The 23,694-nt window shown below is 37.6% G+C and overlaps 1 protein-coding gene across 3 annotated transcripts in view; it reads left to right on the top strand.

The window, feature by feature from the left end:
- LOC130916769 (voltage-dependent calcium channel subunit alpha-2/delta-1) overlaps positions 1-23,694 on the top strand; it is a 258,325-nt gene that overhangs the window by 42,468 nt on the left and 192,163 nt on the right. For all 3 annotated transcript variants that reach the window (XM_057837728.1, XM_057837729.1, XM_057837726.1), the window contains exons 2-3: positions 7,845-7,926; positions 10,310-10,426. In XM_057837728.1, coding sequence (XP_057693711.1) covers positions 7,845-7,926; positions 10,310-10,426 — 199 coding nt within the window. The remainder of the gene's footprint in view (positions 1-7,844; positions 7,927-10,309; positions 10,427-23,694) is intronic.

Below are 23,694 nucleotides of genomic sequence, written 5' to 3'. Positions count from 1 at the left end.
GAATTAGTGGGCATCTCACAATGTGCTGTGACTGCATATCTACAGTTTAGTACACGCTGTACTGTATGTTTTTTGTTCATAATGCAGCCCAGTCTGCTCAGTCTGCAGTGCTTGTCCATTTCCATCTGGCTTTGGGAATTAAAGGCAAGCAGCTGCTTTGCACTACAATTTGTTCCCCATTGTGCCGCTTCTCCCCCTTCTTCCTAAACCATTTTACTTCGTGCTTCCCCTGCTGCTATTCAAATTGTCTCATCTCTCTGCTCTAAATGTCCTATGCATATGGTCAATTATTTTAGATGTCAAATTTCTTTTCTGAGTTATTGATCTTTTCTGCCAGATTTATGTATTGCTTGTACACCGTGGCCATCACGCTAAAGTTGTGGGTCAGCGTATCTGTTTTTCCATGCTTACGCTGCTATGTGTGCCATGATAGGCTTTTGGGGTGAAGTTTACTTGAGCAATCAGTGCATATGCACAATGCTGTATTAAATTTAACGTTCTTTTTGGGTGATTGTTACAGAAGATGATGGTTAGCAATACGATCACGTCGCGTTCATTATACCGTATTGGCTCGAATATAAGACGGCCCTGATTATAAGACGACACCCTGTTTTTCAAGACTCAAGTTTGAAAAAAGACTTTTTGAACACCAAATTATTTTTTATACAGAAAATAATTACAGTACATCCGAAACAAATGATTATAACAATATATTTGAGAGAAAAACATGTTATTTTGCCTCATTGAAATTAAAGATGTCCCGATCGATCGGGTCCGATCACGTCATTTTCAAAGTATCGGAATCTGCAAAAAAATATCGGACATTTTTAAAATATATATATATATTTTTTTTTATTTAAATCGTTTTCTAATTGTATTTAACATTACAGACAAAATGTCTTACACTCATCCAGAGTAGTTTTGGCTAAAAGTAGGGCTATCAAATTTATTGCGTTAACGGCGGTAATTAATTTTCTTTTTTAATTAATTTTCTTTTAATTAATCACGTTAAATAATCAATGCATGCGCTGCACGACCCACTCACGCATTGTCACGTTCAATCTATAAAGACTCAGTTTTACCTATAAATAGCGCTAAAAGGCAGCGTATAATGAGTAGAGAGAATTTTGACAGCCTTTGGAGCCATTTTTTATGTGGATAAAGCCTTACATTACCTCTCTCAGCAATTCAAAATAACGTGGGAGGCAATGTGGGGAAGAAAGGTAGTAGTTGATCATTTTCTTAACACCCTATGTTCTTTCCCAACGCAGAGAAGATATATCAATTGGTGCCCCTACGCACAGTCATGGTTGCACTTCCCATCATGCATTTGGGCAGAAGTTAAATGGCTGCAGTATCATTTACTGAAAGCTCAACAAATACACTAGATGGCAATATTTAGTCACAATATACAAAGTCACATTAATCCTTTAAGAATTACAAGTCTTTCTATCTGTGGATCCCTCTCACAGAAAGAATGTTAATAATGTAAATGCCATCTTGAGGATTTATTGTCATAATAAACAAATACAGTACTTATGTACTGTATGTTGAATGTATATATTTTTCCGAGTTTTATTCATTCTTTTCTTAATGCATTGCCAAAATGTATATGATTGGGAAAAATTATCGAGAATGATTGAAATTGATTTGGGAGCAAAAAAAAGCAATCGGATTGGGAAATATCGGGATCGGCAGATGCTCAAACTAAAACGATCGGGATCGGATCGGGAGCAAAAAAAACATGATCGGAACAACCCTAGTAATAAGACCTATTAACCCAAATAAATCAACAAATTAGCCGCATTGGACAATAAGCAGCAGGATTCAAAATGAAGTAAAAAAAGTAGAGTAAGAGTAGCTTCTAATGGTTCGAAAATTTTGGTAAATGTAACGCGTTACTACCCACCTCTGGTCACAAGGGTTATTTACTGAAAATTCTCCATCTGTTGCTACACAGATGAACCAGTGACGTCACAGTGAAAAGGTCTATTTGTCATGCAGTTTGGACTTGAGCTCTCTTGAGAAAGCTCACAGGTCTTACTTCTCCATTTCGCATCTCTCTTACTCACATCACCATCATTGTCACTGACGTCGAGCCCACTTCTCTTCCGATGACACACTATTGAACGCTGGTCCTTTCAATCAGACTGACTGACCTATTTGGCGACACCTCACCCGACGAATCTCTTGTTTGTTTTGATGTCTCGCCATCGAGCTGCTTGCCTACGGGTGGGCGACGTGATTGACAGCTTAATAGACTTTTTAACATGACATCACTTTCCGGGTAGCAAATTCTCAGATTACAGCACCAGTAAACAAAGCTGTACATGTTATTCGACTTGCATTTGATCTGACGGTGATAAAACGAGGAAGGCAACCTAAATCAAGCTGCAACGATTAATCGATTTAATCGAGTAATTCGATTCGAAGCTTAAAATTCGATTTTGCTTCTTCGATGATTCGTTTCCTGGTTTGTTTTGAATGTGTTGAATTTAGTTTTATTGATTTGGGAGGATACACTGCCCTTTGCTGGCAATAGACATTACTTGTCTAAAATGGCTGAATCTAGCTGCTCCCTGTTAAGGCAAACATAAGCTGCAAGTTTTTGTGTGAGCTAATGTTTGTTTATGCATTCGTAATTTAGTTTAGAGGTATATCTAGTAGTTTTTTTGTGGAAATGTGTTTGAACGATTCGTTTAGAGAATTTTAAAAGCTAAAGTCGTCTGATATCAGGTGGCTGATAATGTCGGCCGATAAAAGCATTTAAAATAATATCTGCGTCGGTTTTGTGCCAATATGTTTGCTGGCTTAATAGTTGATGATAAGCCTGCATCCTTTGTACATAGGCTGGTCATAGTTTAGCACAAACACTAAGCTCGGAATGACCTCGAGATGTCTCCAAACTAAAATGCTTGGGATTTCTTAAGTGAGGCAAAAACCGTTTTCATTCATGGTACACAAATAAAATGAAGAATAAATAAAGTATAAATCATTATAAACTAGGGCTGTCAAAATTATCGCGTTAACGGGCATTAATTAATTTTTCAAATTAATCACGTTAAAATATTTGACGCGATTAACGCACATGCCCCACTCAAATAGATTAAAATGACAGCAGTGTAATGTCCGCTTGTTACTTGTTTTTTGGTGTTTGGCGCCCTCTGCTGGCGCTTGGGTCCAAATGATTTTATGGGTTTAAGCACAATGAGTGAGCATGGTGTAATTATTGACATCAACAATGGTGAGCTACTAGTTTATTTTTTGATTGAAAATTTTACAAATTTTAATAAAACGAAAACGTTTAGAGGGGTTTTAATATAAAATTTCTATAACTTGTACTAACACTTATCTTTTAAGAACTACAAGTCTTTCTATCCAATGGATCGCTTTAAGATAATGTTAATAATGTTAATGCCATCTTGTTGATTTATTGTTAAAATAAACCAATACAGTACTTATGTACCGTATGTTGAATGTATATATCAGTCTTGTGTCTTATCTTTCCATTCCAACAATAATTTACAGAAAAATATGTCATATTTTATAGATGGTTTGAATTGCGATTAATTACGATTAATTAATTTTTAAGCTGTAATTAACTCAATTTAAAAAATGTAATCGTTTGACAGCCCTATTATAAACTCATCACACATAACTACTGCATCACTAGAAAGAAATAGTCACTAAGAAAAGTAATAAAACACATAATTTATCATTGAAAACCTGTGCAAAAGCCCAGCAAAAGGCATCTTGGGAATGTCACTTCCATTTTCTGGACTCTGGTCTTATGATCGCTTGCCTCTATATGTAGTCCTTTGTCACCTACGAGTGGCGCTTTGGACTAACTAGTGTGCTTGATTTATTTGTGAATTATTCCTTTTATGTAATTATAGACATTTTGGCTCATTTTAAGTTAAGTCTACGACCGCATATATCGGTATCGGTTTAATATCGGTAGGGTTTTTTTGAGTGAGACAAAATTGGGATATCTGCTTAAAAGACACATAGACTTCACTATCAGTTCACTGGAAACGGGGCGTGGGTTTCAATTGCTATTTTCAAAAAACTTAAAATTGAAATATTTTCAAAACCAAATCTGCAAGCGACCTAAAACCAAAACAGGCACCTCCCTTAGGCATATATGAGTCTCCATGAGCAGCAGCATAAAAAATTAAAAGTCGTTCCCTAATAAAATCCGGTTTATTATTTATATAAGTATAAAGAAACTTAAAATGGCTTTTACGCTATTATTTTACGCTAGATGCTCAAAAATCACAAAATAATCACCTATATTTCAGGATCAATAGCAATATTTAACATACCATATTTTTTCCCGAAATAGCATCTTATATTTGTTTTATTGATTGCAATTTTGACGTGTTTTCAACAGCTAACAAATCACTCAATTTTCACATCACAAACATAATACTTGAGGAAAGCATGCAGAATCATCTTATTTTTTTGCAACCAAAGCAAATTTTGCAATTTTCTATATCCAATCACAACTTATTTTGGCTGAATTCCAATGTCACGCTTTTCCTCAGCATGTCTTGCTGGCTATCTGGCCCTCGTCATTTTAGAATGAAATATTACATAAAATGCATAAAAGCAGAATTTTCTTATGTATGGACAAAAAAATGTCTAAATTTTGTAGTTTTTTGCCAAAAAACGGGCAGTTGGCTGAAAATTACCTGATTATTTGAATGTAAAGTTACGCTACTGTGTACGGACACAAAATCCAACATGGCAACCATCACAAAACAGAGAGCTTTTAAAGTTGAAAATTCTTGGTTAAACGCAAAAAACCTGGCAGTTATCATTCATTTTACGTAAATTTTCAAGCTAAAGTTAACAGAAGTTTTTTTCCCATTAATTTCATTTTTTTCAACAACTATTCAAAGTTCATGCATGGTGCTATTTTATATAATAATTACCTTGAATCTTCGACCAAATTACTCTTGCCTGCTTGTATGCCCGAAAACTTTCATCCTGTTTTCGCCTAAATCCGGCATTAGAACGCAGTGTGTGTTTAAGATTATCGCAGTGAACGAGTCCATGACATTCTGCCTAGCACGGCCCCCTACGGGAAGCCGTGGCGCAATGTCTTTAGTAGCTGTCTCGTCAACTGATATTGAAGTCTATGAAACACTTTATTGGAAAACTTCAGTAAAAACTAGGCCTGTCAAACGATTAAAATTTTTAATCAAGTTAATCACAGCTTAAAAATTAATTAATCGCAATTAATCGCAATTCAAACCGTCTCTAAAATATGCCATATTTTTCTGTAAATTATTGTTGGAATGGAAAGACAAGACGGATATATATATTCAGCATACTGTACATAAGTACTGTATTTGTTTATTATAACAATAAATCCACAAGACGGCATTAACATTAACATTCTTTCTGTGAAAGGGATCCACGGATAGAAAGACTTGTAACTCTTAAAAGATAAATGTGAGTACAAGTTATAGTAATTTTGATTGTTTGTATATTGTGACTAAATATTGCCATCTAGTCTATTGGTTGAGCTAAACTTAATTAGCTAAACCCTTTGAATAGAGTATTATTTTGCATAGCTATTTTGATTGGGAATGCCAGATCTCTTTGCATTGAGCGCTTTTCCTTTTGTGAATATTATTTTATTTTTGAGAGCTAGGAATATTATTTTTGTTGTGCTTTCACTAAATGATACTGTAGCAACTTAAATGTTCTTAACCGCCCAAATGCATGATGGGAATTTGAGCAACCATGAGTCACAGTGATTGCTGCAAATGGTATACCTTCTCTGCGTTGAATGCAATACATTATGTTAAGAAAAAGAGCATCTCCAGTTATCCTTCTCCATGTCGCTTGCCACAATATTAATAACAGTTGTGGAAGAGATTGCCACCGTTTATTCCATTAAATAGTGCGGCTCAAAAAAATGCCTGCGTTACCAATTCGCCCTTCTTGGTAATTGGCGGTGCTATGAACCGGCATTTCATGTTGGCTCGTTGTCGTCGGTTGGCTCGGTACGTCCGATTTGTTCCTGAGGATCACGGTACAGATAAACACCGAGAGGCGTTGGATGGCTTTTTGTGGGTACTTTTATTAACAAAACAAAAGCATGTGGGGGATGCAGCACTTGAGCCTGCACTAACTGCGCACTTTCTCTACTCTTTCGCTCCCTCTCTCACTCGACCACTTTCTTCCTCATTGCTCAATCTGGCAATGCCGGTCACATTGAAAATAACAGCGGCCCCCTTGGCGGGTGCCGGTAACACCTGCGTCCACTCCACTTGCTTGTCTCTGCCCTTAGCTCTCAATGTACTTCAAACGGCGCCATTGTAGTCTGTTCGCGACAATGTTTGAGTGGGTCGTTCCGCGCATGCGTTAATTGCGTTAAATATTTTAACGTGATTAATTAAAAAAATTATTTACCGCCCGTTAACGCGTTAATTTTGACAGCCCTAGTAAAAACGTGAGCATGTGATAGTGTAACGGGTACACAGAAAGTGTATCCGTTGTAGCACGTGGAAACCTCCCCGCCGATTCCTTCATGTAAGGACGCTAACAGCTGCGCCGTTGGCTCGAGCTTTATTGGCGCAGTGGTTACCGAACTTGCCTGCCGACTAGAATCGTCGCGGCGCGCGGGTTCACGTCCCAGCCTAGTCAGAGGTGGGAGCGGAACGCAGGGTGGCACAGAACAGACTCGGGTCACAAATGGGGTTCGAACCGAAATCGGCGGGGAGGTTTCAACGTGCTACAACGGATACACTGTGGGTGTACCCGTTACACTCTCCCCCCGAAACCTTCGCTGCCGATCCCGGACGAGCCCCCATTTGTAACCCGAGTCTGTTCTGTGCCGCCCCGCGTTCCGCTCCCACCTCTGACTAGGCTGGGACGCGAACCTGCACGCCGCGACGATTCTAGTCGGCAGGCAAGTTCGGTAACCACTGCGCCAATAAAGCTCGAGCCAACGGCGCAGCTGTTAGCGACCTTACATGAAGGAATCGGCGGGGAGGTTTCCACGTGCTACAACGGATACACTTTCTGTGTACCCGTTACAATAGCATTTAAGCTAGCGGATTTATGCCATGCAAATTAGGTTAATTTGAACCAATACATTTAAATATCAATTCAAATAAGTACACATTTAAACTCCAATAGTTTTGTGCTAAGTGTTTTATTGTCGAAATGTGTTAATAGTTGTACATGTGTTTGTGTTACAGCTTTACAAAAAAAAAAAAAAACCAAACAATAAAACTGTAAAAAGTGAAGAAAGTCAAGAACTTCAAAGAACCACAAATTTTCTTGTTTGCTGTCTAATTAGATAACGTCACATTTAGTGAGGGCGGAACAGGTTAATTAAAAATTGTATTTGTTGTTTTTTTTTCTTCATTTATTCTGCACTGCTTTAAATGTTCTGATTACTCAATTAATCGAACTAATTAATCGATAGATTAATTGATTACCTAAATAATTGACAGTTGCAGCCCTAAACGTTATGACTCAAAACAGAAGAACAACAACAAACCAACAAAAGACAAGTAAAAGCGTTACGACACTGGCAGAGACCAAGTTTAAATTTCAGTTTCATTTCTTGACATTTTCAAATAAAATGCAACTATTGTTCCCACGCATAATTAAAGGTCTTTTGGTCCTTTCAATCTTATCGACCAACATGTTTGGCGAAACATTCTCCCGATGAGTCTCTTGTTTGTTTTGATGTCTCGCGATTGAACGGGCACGGTTGCCTACGGGGGAACGACGTGATTGACAGCTTAATTGCGTTCGTGATGTCGCCTCTGAAGTGGCTTAACTCGGTCCCCCGTGTGTGTGTTTCTTGTGTTCCGCAGGATTAAAGAATGGGTTGATCAGATGCAGAAAGAGCTCGTCACTTTGGCTGACACAGCCACTGCCGGAATGAGCCTCACCCAGGTATGAACGTACAAATGATGGAGAGTTAGTATAAGATGGGATATTATTAGACCCAGGTGAAATTGATTTGCGGCAAGCAATTAAATGACCTTTAAATTGGAATTTTAACCTCCGGAGACCTAAGCTTTTTTTTTTTGGTTATGCATTTTTCATTTCTCTTTGTTTCATAACATATTTTTTTTTTTTTTTTTTTGCACATGCCATTTTTGTAGTCAAAGATTGTTTCTTACGGAGCCCCGAAAGGGACATCAACAGAAATAAAATAAATTTAAGCAATCTGGTGTGCACCAGAAACTATCAAGTCAACATTAGCATAATATGGCATTTAAGCTAGTGAACGTTGGCTATGTAAGTTAGCAAATTGTTGTAAAAATTAGCATTATGTAGCATTTAAGACTTCTGCTATACAAGTTAGCCAATTGTCGTAAACGTTAGCATTATATAGCATTTAAACCAGCAGACTTTTGCAATGAGAGTTTGCCAATTATTGTAAAAATTAGCATTATATAGCATTTAAGCTAGCAGACTTTTGCTATGCAAGTTTGCCAATTGTCGTAAACAATAGCATTAAATAGCAATTAGCTAGCAGAATTTTGCTATGCAAGTTAGCCAAAAGTTGTTAACATTAGCCATATATAACATTCAAGCTAGCGTACTTTTGCAATGTGATTTAGCCAATTATTTTAAACATTAGCATTATATAGCATTTAAGGTAGCAGACTTTTGCTATGCCAGTTTGCCAATTGTCGTAAACATTAGCATTATATAGCATTTAAGCTAGCTGACTTTTGCTATGCAAGTTTGCCCATTGTCGTAAACATTAGCAATATATAGCATTTAAGCTAGCTGACTTTTGCTATGCAAGTTAGCCAATTATTTTAAACATTGGCATTACATAGCATATAAGGTAGCAGACTTTTGCCATGCAAATTAGCCAATTGTCGTAAACATTAGCATTATATAGCATTTAGCTAGCAGAATTTTGCTATGCAAGTTAGCCAAAAGTTGTTAATATTAGCCTTATATAACATTTAAGCTAGCGGACTTTTGCAAAGTGAGTTAGCTAATTGTTGTACACATTAGCCTTATAGTCGAGAGCACTTAAGCTAACGGGCATTTGCTATGCAAGTTAGCCATTTTTTTTTTAAAACACTAGCATTATATAGCATTTAAGCTAGCAGACTTTTGCTATGCAAATTAGCCAATTGTCGTAAACATTAGCATTATATAGCATTTAGCTAGCAGAATTTTTCTGTACAAGTTAGCCAAAAGTGGTTAACATTAGCCTTATATAACATTTAAGCTAGCGGAGTTTTGCCATGTGAGTTAGCCAATTGTTGTAAACATTAGCCTTATAGTCTATAGCATTTAAGCTAACAGACTTTTGCTATGCAATTTAGCCAATTGTTGTAAACATTAGCATTGTATAGCATTTAAGCTAGCGGACATTTGCAATGTGAGTTAGCTAATTGTTGTAAACATTAGCCTTATAGTCTATAGCATTTAAGCTAACGGGCATTTGCTATGCAAGTTAGCCAATTATTTTAAACATTAGCATTACATAGCATTTAAGCTAGCAGAATTTTGCTATGCAAGTTAGCCAATTGTCGTAAACTTTAGCATTATATAGCGTTTAAGCTAGCGGAATTTTGCTATACAAGTAAACTAAAAGTGGTTAACATTAGCCTTATATAACATTTAAGCTAGTGGAGTTTTGTCAAGTGAGTTAGCCAATTGTTGTAAAAATTGGCCTTATAGTCTATAGCATTTAAGCTAACAGACTTTTGCTATGCAATTTAGCCAATTGATGTAAACATTAGCATTGTATAGCATTTAGCTAGGGGACTTTCGCTATGCAAGTTAGCCAGTTGCAACAATGGAACAATTGGCTAACTTGCTTAAATGCTATATAATGCTAATGTTTGCCAAATAGTTTCTGGTGTGAACTAGAAACAGTCAAGTAAACATTAGCATTATTTAGCACTTACTCTAACAGACTTTTGATATGCAAGTTAGCCAATTGTTGCATTGTTTCAAGAAGCTTCATTTGGCAATAACTGTTCAATGCAATCTCTCACTTCCCTTGGATGAGACAACCACCGCTGCCATCAAGTCTCATGCCTCTCTGCATGCATTGCAGCGCCACAGATGTAAATAACATTCAAAGTTCATGTGCTGTGCTAATTGTTTCTTCACTGTTCCAGTTGTTTCATTAATTGTTATTTATGCTATGTAGTTTGTTGGTATGTGACCATTTTAGTTTAGTTTTGAGACCGTGAGTTTTAATGACATTTAATTTAATGGCATGCCATTACTTGTCAATGGGTCTGAATACGATGTCTCAAGTCATGTTAATTACATTTTACAAATCCTGTGCATGTAGATTTTCCAAAGAAACAACCACCTCTACAGCGTGGAGCAAAATGACGCCGAGGAGCTGGTGGCCAGAGCGGCCAGGAACATTGAACAGCTGCTCCGCAAGAGGTCTACAGCCTTGGAGGTAAGGACTGGAAAATGGAGACAAAGTGAGCATCTGTGCGGAGGTGTGACTCCAGCCTGCGTTTGCTGACATTGTTACTAACAAGGCCGAGAGCCGAGAAACGACAGCTTCCTCAGACAGTGAAACTGCTCCGTGGGGAGTTGATCAAACTGACTGTATGGTTTACGCTATAAGGTATAAGAGCTGAAGTGTGAGACAGCCTCAGCTTGTTCTCCTATAACTGAAGAAAAGTAAGGCGCCAATGTAGCGTATGTTGAAGTTAGGTTTTTGGCATTCATTAAACTCACTGGGTGTCATTGGTGTTGAGCGACGCCAAGTGGTAGTCGTGGAAACTAGGGCTGCAACTAACGATTATTTTCTATAATCATTAATCAGATGATTAATCAAACGATTATCGACAAATAGGATAAATGTTACTTTTTTTCAATTACATTTATAATTTAACTTGAAGATGTTTTACGCATGTCGTAAGTAACAATGAAGACAAAATGGATGACTATTTCCTTCAAAAATATTTTATGACCGCGTCCTGATTTAAAGTGGATATGATGTGACAAAAAAAAATCTTAAATAGCATTATTATTGGAATTAAAATCATATTTTGAGACAATTCAACTATATACAACAATTTGGCAAAGCGCAGATGTCGAGAAATGCGTCTTTAAATCTGCCATTTAGCTCCTCCGGTCATTATAGCACTCTGGCGCCTCTATCTTGGTAATGACGTCAGACAATGAGCTATTTCAGCGGATTTAGTTTTGAGCCAAATGGAGGAGGAAGCGTTTTTCAGAAATTCTGGTTCAAGTGTGGATTTTTTGAACAATTTTATCGATCTAAAGAAAGTATGTGACGTACAGCCATATCTGTTTGAGTTGTTAGTCAAATGTTTCTACAACAAACATGAGTCTGATGCAAAATTTCATCATTGTTTTTATCAATCTGCTCCAATATTTTTACAGGATGTTCTTTGTATCTAAGTATTTTTTCCCAAAAGCTATTTAAATTGCATGGTCATGACAAATAACAGTCTTGTGCTAAATGGAATATAAAATAATAAAAATGAATTATTCTGTACGAAAAGGGTAATTGGAAATGAATGGGAAATTTTGGCCATTTAATATGAATGGGAAATTTTTGCCAAATTTTGGGGAACTATATGTTTTTGGCAAAAACTATATAAAACTTTCCTGATTCCTGAGTTCGCTAGCTTGTGTGAGAAATATATGATTTAGACAAAAACTGTTGGACATGTTTTGAAACCCCCCACCCCCAAAAATGCGTTTTCGGGCGAACTGTAATTTTTGCGATGTCAAATGAAAGAGTCTGCTTGCCGCATAAATTCTGTTTGTTTTGGTGTTTCATCAATTATGGCTTCCGTGTGAATATTCTGTCACAGTAATATGTATTATTTACCATATTAGCTAAGCAGATTGTATTTGTTCCTTCTTGCAAATATGATGAATGTCAGCCCACACAGAAATTATTATAATTATAAATTACTATTTTCATCCTCTGAGGAGGCTTTAACTATGTCAATTTCAAATTTGGTTTCATGACAATCCAAATGATGGTTATTAAACAGCTCTCAGGCAATATCTCCACTCGACTTGCTTAACATCTTATTTTCAGTTTTCAGTTTCTACTCGTGCCATCTGGCTCCTAATTAACTAAATCATATGTTGAATTGTTTGGCTGGCTGAGCGTCCGCCATCCCCGGGGACTCTGAATTGGACTGTTTTCTTTTCCCTGTGATAAATAAGCACCATTGTCCTCTACGGGGAAGCCGTCGCACTCCTCCATGTTGTAATCATCTTCTGGCAGTTCGCAAATGCCTCCAAATAAATAAACATTTTTACTCAATTGCTACTAAAAGCTCACAGTTGGGAAGTAGAAACGAATCCAGGCTGGTTGGTTAACTCTTTACACTCCGAGTATTTTTGGTCACAGACACTCGAAGACGAAGGACGGATTTCTGCGTCCTATATGGTATACTGGGGGCGGGTTTCAATAAGCTTCGGCTTCTCCTGTCTGCCCTTTTCTTTTCGGGTTCATGCCTGAAGGGAATATAAATAAATAAATAAAAACAGTTCAAACATGCCTTGTTGCACATCTTTCTATTACTAAGTCAGCAAGGGATTATGTCATGAAGTTTTTTCCAAAATTTTTAAATTTTTGAAAGTGTGATAACCAGCAAAAGTTGAATAATTTTAAATGCCAAATATGGTAAATCACACACATTGCTTGATTACTGATAAACTAAAGATCTCAGTAAGGTTTTGACAACTGATCGTAAAAATTCAATATCTTAGCTTTACTTTGACATATTGCACAATCGGGCTGCAGTGATCGAATATTTTAGGAATCGAGTGTTCTCCTGAAAATTCCATCGATTAAACGAGTAATCGGATAAAACAATTATAAACAGGGGGGGGGTCAAACCTCCTAAAACTACTGAAATGCATAGAAAACTGTTTTGACAGTCATTTCTATAACACATACAAAACCAGATTTTCATTTAAAATTGTATTGTTTCAATAATTTGTAAAATGAAAGTTAACAAAACAGCAATAACCCCAAACTCCATTCCTAAATTTTATTTTCCCTCATTTCCTCACATGCTAAATGCCTAATACTTAAGAACATAGGATGTATATTAAAATTGAAGTCAATGTATACATTTTTATTTATTTATGATTATTTTTTTTTCAATAAAAATAAGTACAAATGACTTTAATCATGCAGAGTGAAATGGAATATATTTTGAAGATCGCGCAAACATTCTTTTTTAAATCATAAGGAAATGAATAAGTAGCCTAACATAAATGAACAAATGCATTCTAAGTCCAAAGTGCACAATGACAGCTAAGAAGTTCTGAACCTCCCCATCAGAGCAAATAAAACTAAATATGATAAATAAGCCTCCTCAACTCTTTCCCTGCTCTTAAAGATTTGATTCATTTTATGTTGCATTGCCCTTTTTTGTTGCATCAATTCAACAACCTTTTTTTTGTGCTGTTCCAGAAAACATGCACATTTGAACCAATAAGCGCTAACTATCTCTGCTGATCACATGTCAGTATGTCAGCCAATTGAACGGATAAATAAGTTCAGGCGTTTTGCTTCGCTGCGTGCATTCGCACATTGACGTGACTCATCATCGTCAGACTCGTATAACTTCAGCAGCTGGGGAAACCTCCATGCCGTCCGTGGAATAAAATCAATAATGAATATCGGTGGAAACGGATTACGCTACACAAGCACTTTATTATGCTTGTTGTGAACACATGTGTATGTAAATCTGGATTGTTTTCTTCTTTGAGATGAAATGCATGTGTAGCAGCTTAGCATTTAAATTTTTTTTTTTTTTTTTTTTTTTTTTTTTACATAGCGTTTTGACAGATGCCGTCATATTTTCGCAATCAAAGCACCATGTACCAGAACAGCTGAATTTTATACCGGAACTGCGTTGCAGCCCTTAATCTTATACCGGAACTGCATTCCAGACCGTTCTGGCCCACTTTCACCCCGATTATAAATATAAATGAAAAAACACGACATTTTGCCTAATATTGAAACATTTTCAGACAATCAGTGTATTTATTTTAGATGTACATTGTTAAAAACAGCCAACAATTGCATCTCAGATATGACTAGAAAAAAAAAAACCTGCACTACACTGAAATAAATTCACTGCTTTCACTCAAAAATCTTATTTACAAAAAAAAAAATCTTATTTCTTACCTAAAAATGTCATTTTACTTAAAATTTAGATGTTTTTCCCAAGTGTTTCAATTGAATTTCCATTTGTGTCAAACTACATATTTTTCAGTTCTAGTCAAGTTTTAGGTTATTCTAAACTGTAAGTCCTGATAGGATTTGAGTATTCAAAATAAATGTATGCTACCTGATGAGTTGGAGAACATTAGGCACTAGTGCAACTTGGTGTTTTATCCATCTATGACAGTGGTCTCAAACCGGTCCTCAAAGGGCCGCAGGGGGTACTGGATTTCATTCCAACCAAACGAGACAAATACCTTTTCACCAATCTGGTTTCTTACAAGTGTAATCAGTTGATTGCAATCAGGTGCTGCTTATGTTAGTAGAAACCTCATTGGTTGAACTGTTTGTGCTGGATCTGTTGGAACAAAAACCAGGACCCACTGCGGCCCTTTGTGGAGTCGGTTTGAGACCGCTGATCTATGACTACTGAGCTAAAATTGGCAGTTAGCTTTATTATGTTTTTCCCTTGTCCTGAGTATGGCTCCTCCACTCTTGGAGTAAACAGGGTGCCTTCAGTGGAACGGTGGCTAGGATGGCGGGTTGTGCGGTGGCGCCCAGCCTGGGTTTCGGGGGCGATCATAGGTTGTAGGGTCCAGCCGGGGATGCTGAAGCTTTGTTGGGGCTACAGGTAGCCGGGGCCTGGCGGAGGTATTGTTACGCAAGCGCTGTCTTACAGTGAATACATGGAACAGTGTTTGCCTTGGTCTCCAACTTGAAATGCTCCTACACTTTTGATATTTTCTGCCTTTCGCTTAGCTTTCGTCGGCTTCTTCGTCATTACCTCTATATCAGTGGTTCTTAACCTTGCTAAACGTACCGAACCCCACAAGTTTCACATGTATATTCACCGAACCCTTCGGGATTAGATAATGAAGCATTTTTTTTTTCAAATTCAAAACCGATAAATCTAAGCTAGCAAGCTAATACCAAATTCCCGTTCAAAATTCTTCTCATTTTGACAGCATGTTTTACAGACAGGTGAAAATTTGAGACCACAATGCCCATTGGTCTGTTGTATTCCCTCATAATAAGTCAGAGTCAACCTTCCACTGAGCAAACCAGTTCCTCCACCCAACAGACCGAGGACTAGCAGTTAAAAGAAATGGATTAAGCCTGTAAACTGGGAGCAAACCAATCAAAAACCTGGTCTAAAAAGCCATTATGCCTGGATTTAATCAGTGTACAAAAATACGGCTCTGCGTTTCTTTACCTTCGCCGAACCTCTTAGATTTACGCACCGAACCCCTGGGGTTCGATCGAACCCAGGTTAAGAACCACTGGTCTATATACATTCTGGTTGAAATCAAATGTGTCCGCCGCCTCTCTCTTTTTCCTATACGCACATGACGTCAACGCGTTGTGCCTCATTAAAAATAGTCCGGGCAAAAGTCATGCTTAGAGCAGACAAAATTCAACGATTCCATGAAGCGGAGAAATTTCATCGATCAGTTTTTAAAAATCGAGCTACTCGAATTATTCGTGTAATTCGTTAAAGCTCTATTGCACATCGAGGTTGAGCAAATGAGCACAGAGTAATTTACATTCCAAAAATTTTGCTTTCGACTATTTTGTAAACAGTAGACATTATTGCCATGAAACGTCAAAAATAACATTTTCTATTCATTTCAATGAAATGAAACTTCATCGTTTACATCTGGAAGGGGACTGTTCATGATAAATGACTATATTTTTAAATTTTATTACCTTCTTGGAGGGGCTCAATTGATCAAATTGTCTTTCTCAAGTATCCTGGACACTCATCTTCAGGCTCAGATATAATCCACTGCTTTTACTCACCTGCTGAGGACCAAATGCTCTTCCCCTGGTGTTCTACACCTCTTCTACTCCTGCCTTGTTGTTGTGATGCTATTTTGACAATATAATGGTGAATAAATGGATTATTCAAGCAGACACATGATTTAAAACATCATGGATGCAAGATGGAGGGCACTGAGGCGAACTTCGACTGGATTTCCCAGTCCCCTCGGGAAAGCTCGTTTTAAATATGACGTGGTAGTGCTGCCATCTGCTGTTGGATGAACACCAACACCATTAGTCGTTATGCTGGTCAAAAAAATGCAACAGTCGTTATGGTGCAGAGAAATCAACCAAAAAAAACCATGACACAAAACAATTGGTTTTCAAACGTACAGCCAGTATAATCAATATGTAAATTTAGTAGATTAAATTTGCAGACTTTTGTTAGGCAAATTGGGCTAATTTAATTGCTACGAATGCTAACTTAGTTACAATTCTCACAGAAAATTACTCACGTAACTCCACAAACTGTAGCTCTAAGCTTATTTACAAATGCATACACAAACATATATTAGCTGAAACAACTTACAGCCTTACGTAGGCCAAACCAGAGCGCAGCTGTCCTTCATCAGACGACCATTTGTCAGACGTCTGAGTCTACTTCTCAGTCATACAAAGCGACAGTCTAGTCAGACACAACACTGCCACCAGAGGGCAGTGTATCCTCCATCATTAAACAAAATGCTATACTTTTGGATAGTTATTTTGTCAGGGTACTTGAATGGTTAATTCCGATTTACGCGGAAATTCTGTTTTTGTCGCCAGCGTATGAATGGAACTCGTTCGTACTCATTCGGGGACTACCTGTAGTAATAATAATAATAATAATAATAAACATTTGCAGAACAATAGGGCTCTTGCACCACTCGGTGCTCAGGCCCTAATAATCATTTGCGTTACAGTAGGGCTTTATGGATTAAAAAATACTTTAAAAAATTAAACTAAAATATTTTTTTCCCTTTTTTGTAATTAAAAAAAGAAAAGAAAAAAATACTTTGTTTTCCCATTTTGTATTATAAAATAAATTAAATAAATAAATATTAATAAATAAATGACCTAGAGCAGAAATTCAAAGCATCGCCATACTTGGTATTCCTGTTCTGACCTCTGTGACCTTTGACCTTTGATCCCATTAGCGCAAATTTAGTCACCGCTTCTGTTTCATATTACAAACATATCCTGCAAGTTTCATAACAGTCCCTTTATTTTTTCTTGAGTTATCCTGAACACAAACAGTCAGACATAAGGAACCAAATGATTTAGAAATTTGTCTCAAGGACTATTTAAAATAGTCGTTGATTCAATAATCATCGATTTGTTGTCAAGTCGATTAATAGTGGCAGCCCAAGTCACCCCCTTCGAAGGAAACCAGAACTATGTGTAACGTCCTTTGCATTTATTAGCGGCAGCGTCTCTACAACTGAAAATTCCACTCCACTACCATAAAAACAGGCAGCAATTTCAAGTCATGTCAACATATAAGCCGGAATTCAACACAGTAATGAAGCTCCGACCCTGAGGAATTCTTTTCTTTTTTCTCGCACAGAATTGGGGCATGGAAAGATGCTCGTCTATGTGTTCTTGCATTCAGAGCGTTCGTCTCTCAGCACCCCGACGCCCGTTCGTTTAAAGCATCCTCCTCGTTGTCTTATTAGCAATGCAGACAGAGTTTCTTCAAAAACACGCGTCCTGCCAAGTGTCTGTCTCGTGTGTTTTAAGTAAGCAACGGGAGCAAAATTGCCTCAGTGTGAGTGTAATAGATACGTGTATTTAGCAGTGTAATTTAAATTTGGGCCATGTGGTTGTAATTTAACAGTCACTTGTATCTTAGATGAAATTTATACACTGACTTGAAAGGAAACTGCATTAAGATTGTCCTATATAGACTCCTGCTTCAGTGGTTCTCAAAGTGTGGTACGTGGGCTTGTACTAACCCAGATAGCAAAATATAACTGGAGTGGACATGGGTCAGATGTACAGCAAATTTTGGCCCAGTTTCATGAAACTGATCCGCCCCAGTGTCTTTTTGAACAATGGGCCGAAATCTGTATGGATTCACTTGCCGGATCAGCAAACAATTTTGGGCCAGAATTGGTCCAAAGTAGCAGAAACCACAATGTATTGCACAGATGAAAATATTATTTCATTTGTAACAAGCAATTCAACATTAATAATGACCCATTTATAGACTGTAATCAACATATTCTATTTGTTAAGGTTTTCGGTAACAAGGGAAACACAAGGATTAGATTGAGGATTAGATGGAGTGGTGGATAGCGTCCGAAGAATCTGGCGGGCAATTTGGTGATAGAACATGTGAAATGCCAGACAGGCGTTCTGGCAGACAAGCAGTACAGGATCTAGGAGCTCAGTACCAGGATTACAAGATTCTTTGTTAGTTGAAAGCTGGAGTCACAAACTCGTGGAGTTGAGTTGTTGATCTGGCGCTGATGTGTAATCAAGGACTGGTTTAAGTTGGCTGCTGATGATGATAACTTGCACCTGGTCCCAGGCTCATCCATCTGTCCAGTCCTTCGATCAAGGCACATACACACACACACACAAGTAGGTGGAGCGGGGCTCAGGGATAACAAATATTTATGATTATAAATTATTTAATGATAAAGGGCTGTAATGCCACTAGCCGCTTTTTAGAGGCATTACTGCCTGGCGTCTGAGATCTCGTCCTGACGTGCGTCAAATGCGTAAAAGAAAAAAAAATCATAAAAAATACTATAGACGGCAAAAAAAATGCTTTCTTAATCGGACGTTTGTTGTTAACACAAATACCGAAAATAACTCAGAATGTTGTAAGAAAAATAAACAGAAAGATGGTGTTCCCAATACACGCAGTTTACATGGCACACCCTGCAAAGTGAAAAAACTTTTTGCTCCTAATCAGACGCATCTGCTGTCCTACTCTCTTGCGTTAAATAGCCTGTCAGGCTGACCCAATAGAGCCCCCTGCTGGCTTGTTTTCAACAAAATAAATATGGCTTTTACAAGGACTATCAAATAAAATTCTGAGTTGTGGACCATATAAACACATTACAATATGATACATTGAACAAAATGTATCCCAAATTTAACACTGGGAACGGTTTTAATACAAATCTGGCCCAGATTGGGTAATATGTTTGTCATATCTGGGCCATACATTAACTTGGTTTATCCTCCTCCTGCCTGTTCTCCTGTTTAGTGTTGCAGCGCGGATGCCCGCCTTTAGGGTGCGCGCTGCTGTGTGTAACGTCAACCGTTAAATTTCTGATTTCGAGTGCTTCCGGTCTGCACGGTCCGCCCCGGAACAGTGCATAACCCATAATATGGACTGTCAGATTGATGATCCGGGCCGCATTTGGCGCACTGATGTTCAGCGGGCTTCATTGCTATGTGAATCTGGCGAGCTAAGGCTGGATCCGGCACGGAGTCCCCTGCTATTGGGGACCATATATCGATTCTTGGCAAGAGCATATGGATAACCTTTTGGGATACAAAGTATCACGACATATTTCCATTTTGATATTTTGTCACACTCCTGGTATATATATTGTGTTATTAGGGCCCGAGCACTGGGCGTGCGAAGGCCCTATTGTTTTGCAAAGGATTATTATTATTATTATTATTAGGGCCCGAGCACCAACATGGTGCGAAGGCACCATGAAAAAATGTCAAAAAATGGATCAGTGGCGCCCCCTGGAATTTTTAAAAAAGGCCTTTCCATTTAGGTTTTTTCAACGTAGAGCAATGAAATTTGGGAAGTCGATACCTTGGGCCAAAATGCTTCAAAAAGTCTCTTGCACCGATATTCCAAACCCAACAGGAAATCGGGTATTTTGGATTGAATATTGAAAAACATGCCATTTTTGTTGAAAACCAGGGTGCACGTTTGAGACCATTGCGCCGAGGCAGTTAGTTGGATCCTCCTCCAAATTGGTGAGACTCTTCATGAGACGTATGAGATGTTAAGTTATCAAAATGGTGAGTTTTAATTCACAGGCCTGACCTGGGCGGAGTACCAAAGTCGGGCTTATTTGGGGATTAGGGTTAGGGTTTAGGGTTAGGGCTTCTTCAGGGCAAATGAAAATGGCCAATTTGAAGTTCTGAACATGCTCGAAAACTCACTAAAATTTGCACATATCAAAATGGTGAGTTTTCATTCACATGCTGACCTTTGCAGGTTTTTTTTTTTGTGTTAGGGTTAGGGTTCACACTCTGCTACTTCTGTGGGAGAAAAAAAATACTATGTACTTTTCAATGACATATATTAGGGATAAAACTACTGTGGGAGAAAAATATACTATGTACTTTTCAATGAAATATATTAGGGATAAATTGGTTCATCTAATGACAGCAGTGAAGAACTGCTTTGACTCATTAAGGCTGTTGCTTCACACTCCGCTACTTCATCTGTAGGAGAAAAAAAAGATACGACGTATTTTTCATCGTGCCTAAGTCGATGGGGTGCCAAAGTCGGACATTTTTTTTGACAAAACACCAAATTCAGAAAATGAGTAACAACTCCCCCATACAACGTTCAATCTTTTTCATATTAGGCATGTACGTGATGTATCCCAGCCTGAACTCGACTTCATTGAAATATCACCCATTGGGCCTGGCGCCCCCTGCTGGGAACAGGAAATGACCTGTTTTACGAGACCGACTCCTCCTCGAAGGGAAAAAAACCTAATGACACCCCAAAAAAATCACCGAAAAGAAATTGGAGAAATCAACACAGGACTACCGAGGGCCCGTTGAGTCCTGCTAGCAGGGCTAGTTATTATTATTTCCCAAAATCTCAGTGCAGTGTTTAAACAGCCTCTGCCTATTTAATTTCAATACCTGTGAAGCTGAGTACATAAATTCTCCTGTTCCAAAGACAAATCGCTACATAAATGTTCATGAGGAAGGGTAACCGCTATCCTCAAACCATTTTGATTAAATTTTGGACTGTTTAGGTTCATTATCACGTGAAGCAAGATCAGCTTGATAACGACTACCGTGTACGAACGTGGTGTCTGCTGGATATCAAGGCATTGCCGGTCAAGCCTTTGATACCACTTTCTTTCTTCTAGCAGCGTGCAGCCAAGCGCTCATTAATAATGCATGACACAGTCTTCCCACACACTTATTTATGGAGGCATGAGTACACATGCGTAACCGCACACAGGTGGCTGCTTACACCATTGCCTTAGTATGGGCTTGATATGAAATTGCTTGACATCTCAGTGAAAGATGGACTCGCTCGGTGCGTGATGAGTTTGATCGCTGCACGTGTCTGGCATTCACTCATTCATCCAGTTGTGAGTGTCCTCGGGGTTGCAGAAAGCAATATCAATATGCCTGGAGGTCACTCACAGAGGAGGAACGAGACAAAGATGTAATAAGGGGCAAGAGAATATTGATGTTTGGTGGCGAGTTATGATGGGTTGAGATCTATGACACATAACAGATGCACAAAATAGGGTGTTTCCGATCATGTTTTTTTGCTCCCGATCGTTTTAGTTTGAGTATCTGCCGATCCAGAGATTTTCCGATCCGATTGCTTTTTTTTTTTTCCTCCCGATTCAATTCCAATCATTCCCGATAATTTTTCCTGATCATATGCATTTTGGCAATGCATTAAGAAAAAAAATGAAAACTCGGACAAATATATACATTCAACATACAGTACATAAGTACTGTATTTGTTTATTATGACAATAAATCCTCAAGATGGCATTTACATTATTAAGATTCTTTCTGTGAGAGGGATCCACGGATAGAAAGACTTGTAATTCATAAAGGATAAATGTGACTTTGTATATTGTGACTAAATATTGCCATCTAGTGTGTTTGTTGAGCTTTCAGTAAATGATACTGTAGCCATTTAACTGTTCTGTCAAAATGCATGATGGGAAGTGCAACCATGACTGTGTGTATGCAGTGCATGCGTTAATTGCGTTAAATATTTTAATGTGATAAATTTTAAAAAAAAAATTAATTACCTCTGTTAACTTGATAAATTTAAATACCTTAAGCCTAAACTAAAGACTCTGGATGAGTGTAAAATATTATGTCTGTAACGTTAAATACAATTAGAAAGCGATTTAATTAAAAAATATATATATATGTATTAAAAAAAGGCATGTCCGATATTTTTTTACCGATTCCGATACTTTGAAAATTACGTGATCGGACCCGATCGATCGGCATGATCGGGACATCTCTAGTATATACTGTACCTCGATAGAGGTTTTGCATGCAGTGCTAGCATAATAATAAAACTAATAGGCTGCCATTGACGAAGACGAAACAAACAAAATGGATTAGACGTCTCGTGCCGTCACTAATGGCCTTGAAGCATGATTATCAGCATTGTTAATCTTACTTTTAAAAAGTAATTATTTACAGTTACAAATGACGTCTCCCCAAAAGTAATTGAGTTAATAACTCGGTTACCTCAAAGTAATTAGTTACTTGGCAAAGTAACTGACATTACTTTTCATGTTCTGCACGTAGTTACATGATCCATTCGATAGTATAAAAATTAGGGCTGTCAAAATTATCGCGTTAACGGGCGGTAATTAATTTTTTAAATTAATGACATTAAGATATTTGACGCAATTAACACACATGCCCCGCTCAAACAGATTAAAATGACAGCAGTGTAATGTCTGCTTGTTACTTGTTTTTTGTTGTTTGGCGCCCTATGCTGGCACTTGGGTCCAAATTATTTTATGGGTTTGGGGAGTGGGCATGGTGTAATTATTGACATCAACAATGGCGAGCCTTGCCTTGCCTTGCCTTGAAAATTTTACAAATTTTAATAAAACGAAAACATTAAGAGGGGTTTTAATATAAAAAAAAAGGTTTACTAACATTTATCTTTTAAGAACTACAAGTTTTTCTATCCATGGATCGCTTTAAGAGAATGTTAATAATGTTAATGCCATCTTGTTGATTTATTGTTATAATAAACAGATACAGTACTTATGTATCGTATGTTGAATGTATTTATCTGTCTTGTCTTATCTTTCTATTGCAACAATAATTTACAGAAAAATATGGCATATTTTATAGATGGTTTGAATTGCGATTAATTACGAGTAATTAATTTTTAAGCTGTAATTATCTCGATTAAAAATTTTAATCGTTTGACAGCCCTAATAAAAATATTTTAAGTGAAAGACGTTAACTGATTGAATTGAACTTTTTCATTCCCCCCAAAAAACATTTGTTACATTTTTTTTTTAAATTTCACCTAAATACAGTGTAACACAAAATTGATAGATTGACAGATAATTAAGTATATCGTTTCATAGGACAACACTGACAATATGACACTTTGACACGATGAAAAGTAGTATGTGTGCAGCTTATATAATACATGACATGTCTTCAGCAAACTGCAAACGGGCTTTCTTGTGTACTGTCTTCAGAAGAGACTTCCTCATGGGGTGACAGCCATGCACACCAATTTGATGTAGAGTGAGGCATATGGTCTGAGCACTAACAATCTGACCCCCCACCTCTTCAATCTCTGCAGCAATGCCGACAGCACTCCTGTAACGAGTCACATGACATTTTGGAAGGAAAATGACAAGCAGTACTCAATTTGGACATTTAGGGATGTACGTTTTTTTCAAAGGGGTGTACTCACTTTTGTTGCCAGGGGTTTGGATATTAATTGC

This window comes from Corythoichthys intestinalis, chromosome 5, assembly GCF_030265065.1.
Source record: "Corythoichthys intestinalis isolate RoL2023-P3 chromosome 5, ASM3026506v1, whole genome shotgun sequence".
In the NCBI taxonomy this organism is placed as follows: Eukaryota; Metazoa; Chordata; class Actinopteri; order Syngnathiformes; family Syngnathidae; genus Corythoichthys; species Corythoichthys intestinalis.
Note: the sequence above shows the minus strand (reverse complement) of the source record. Positions and strands in the feature narration are given on the sequence as shown.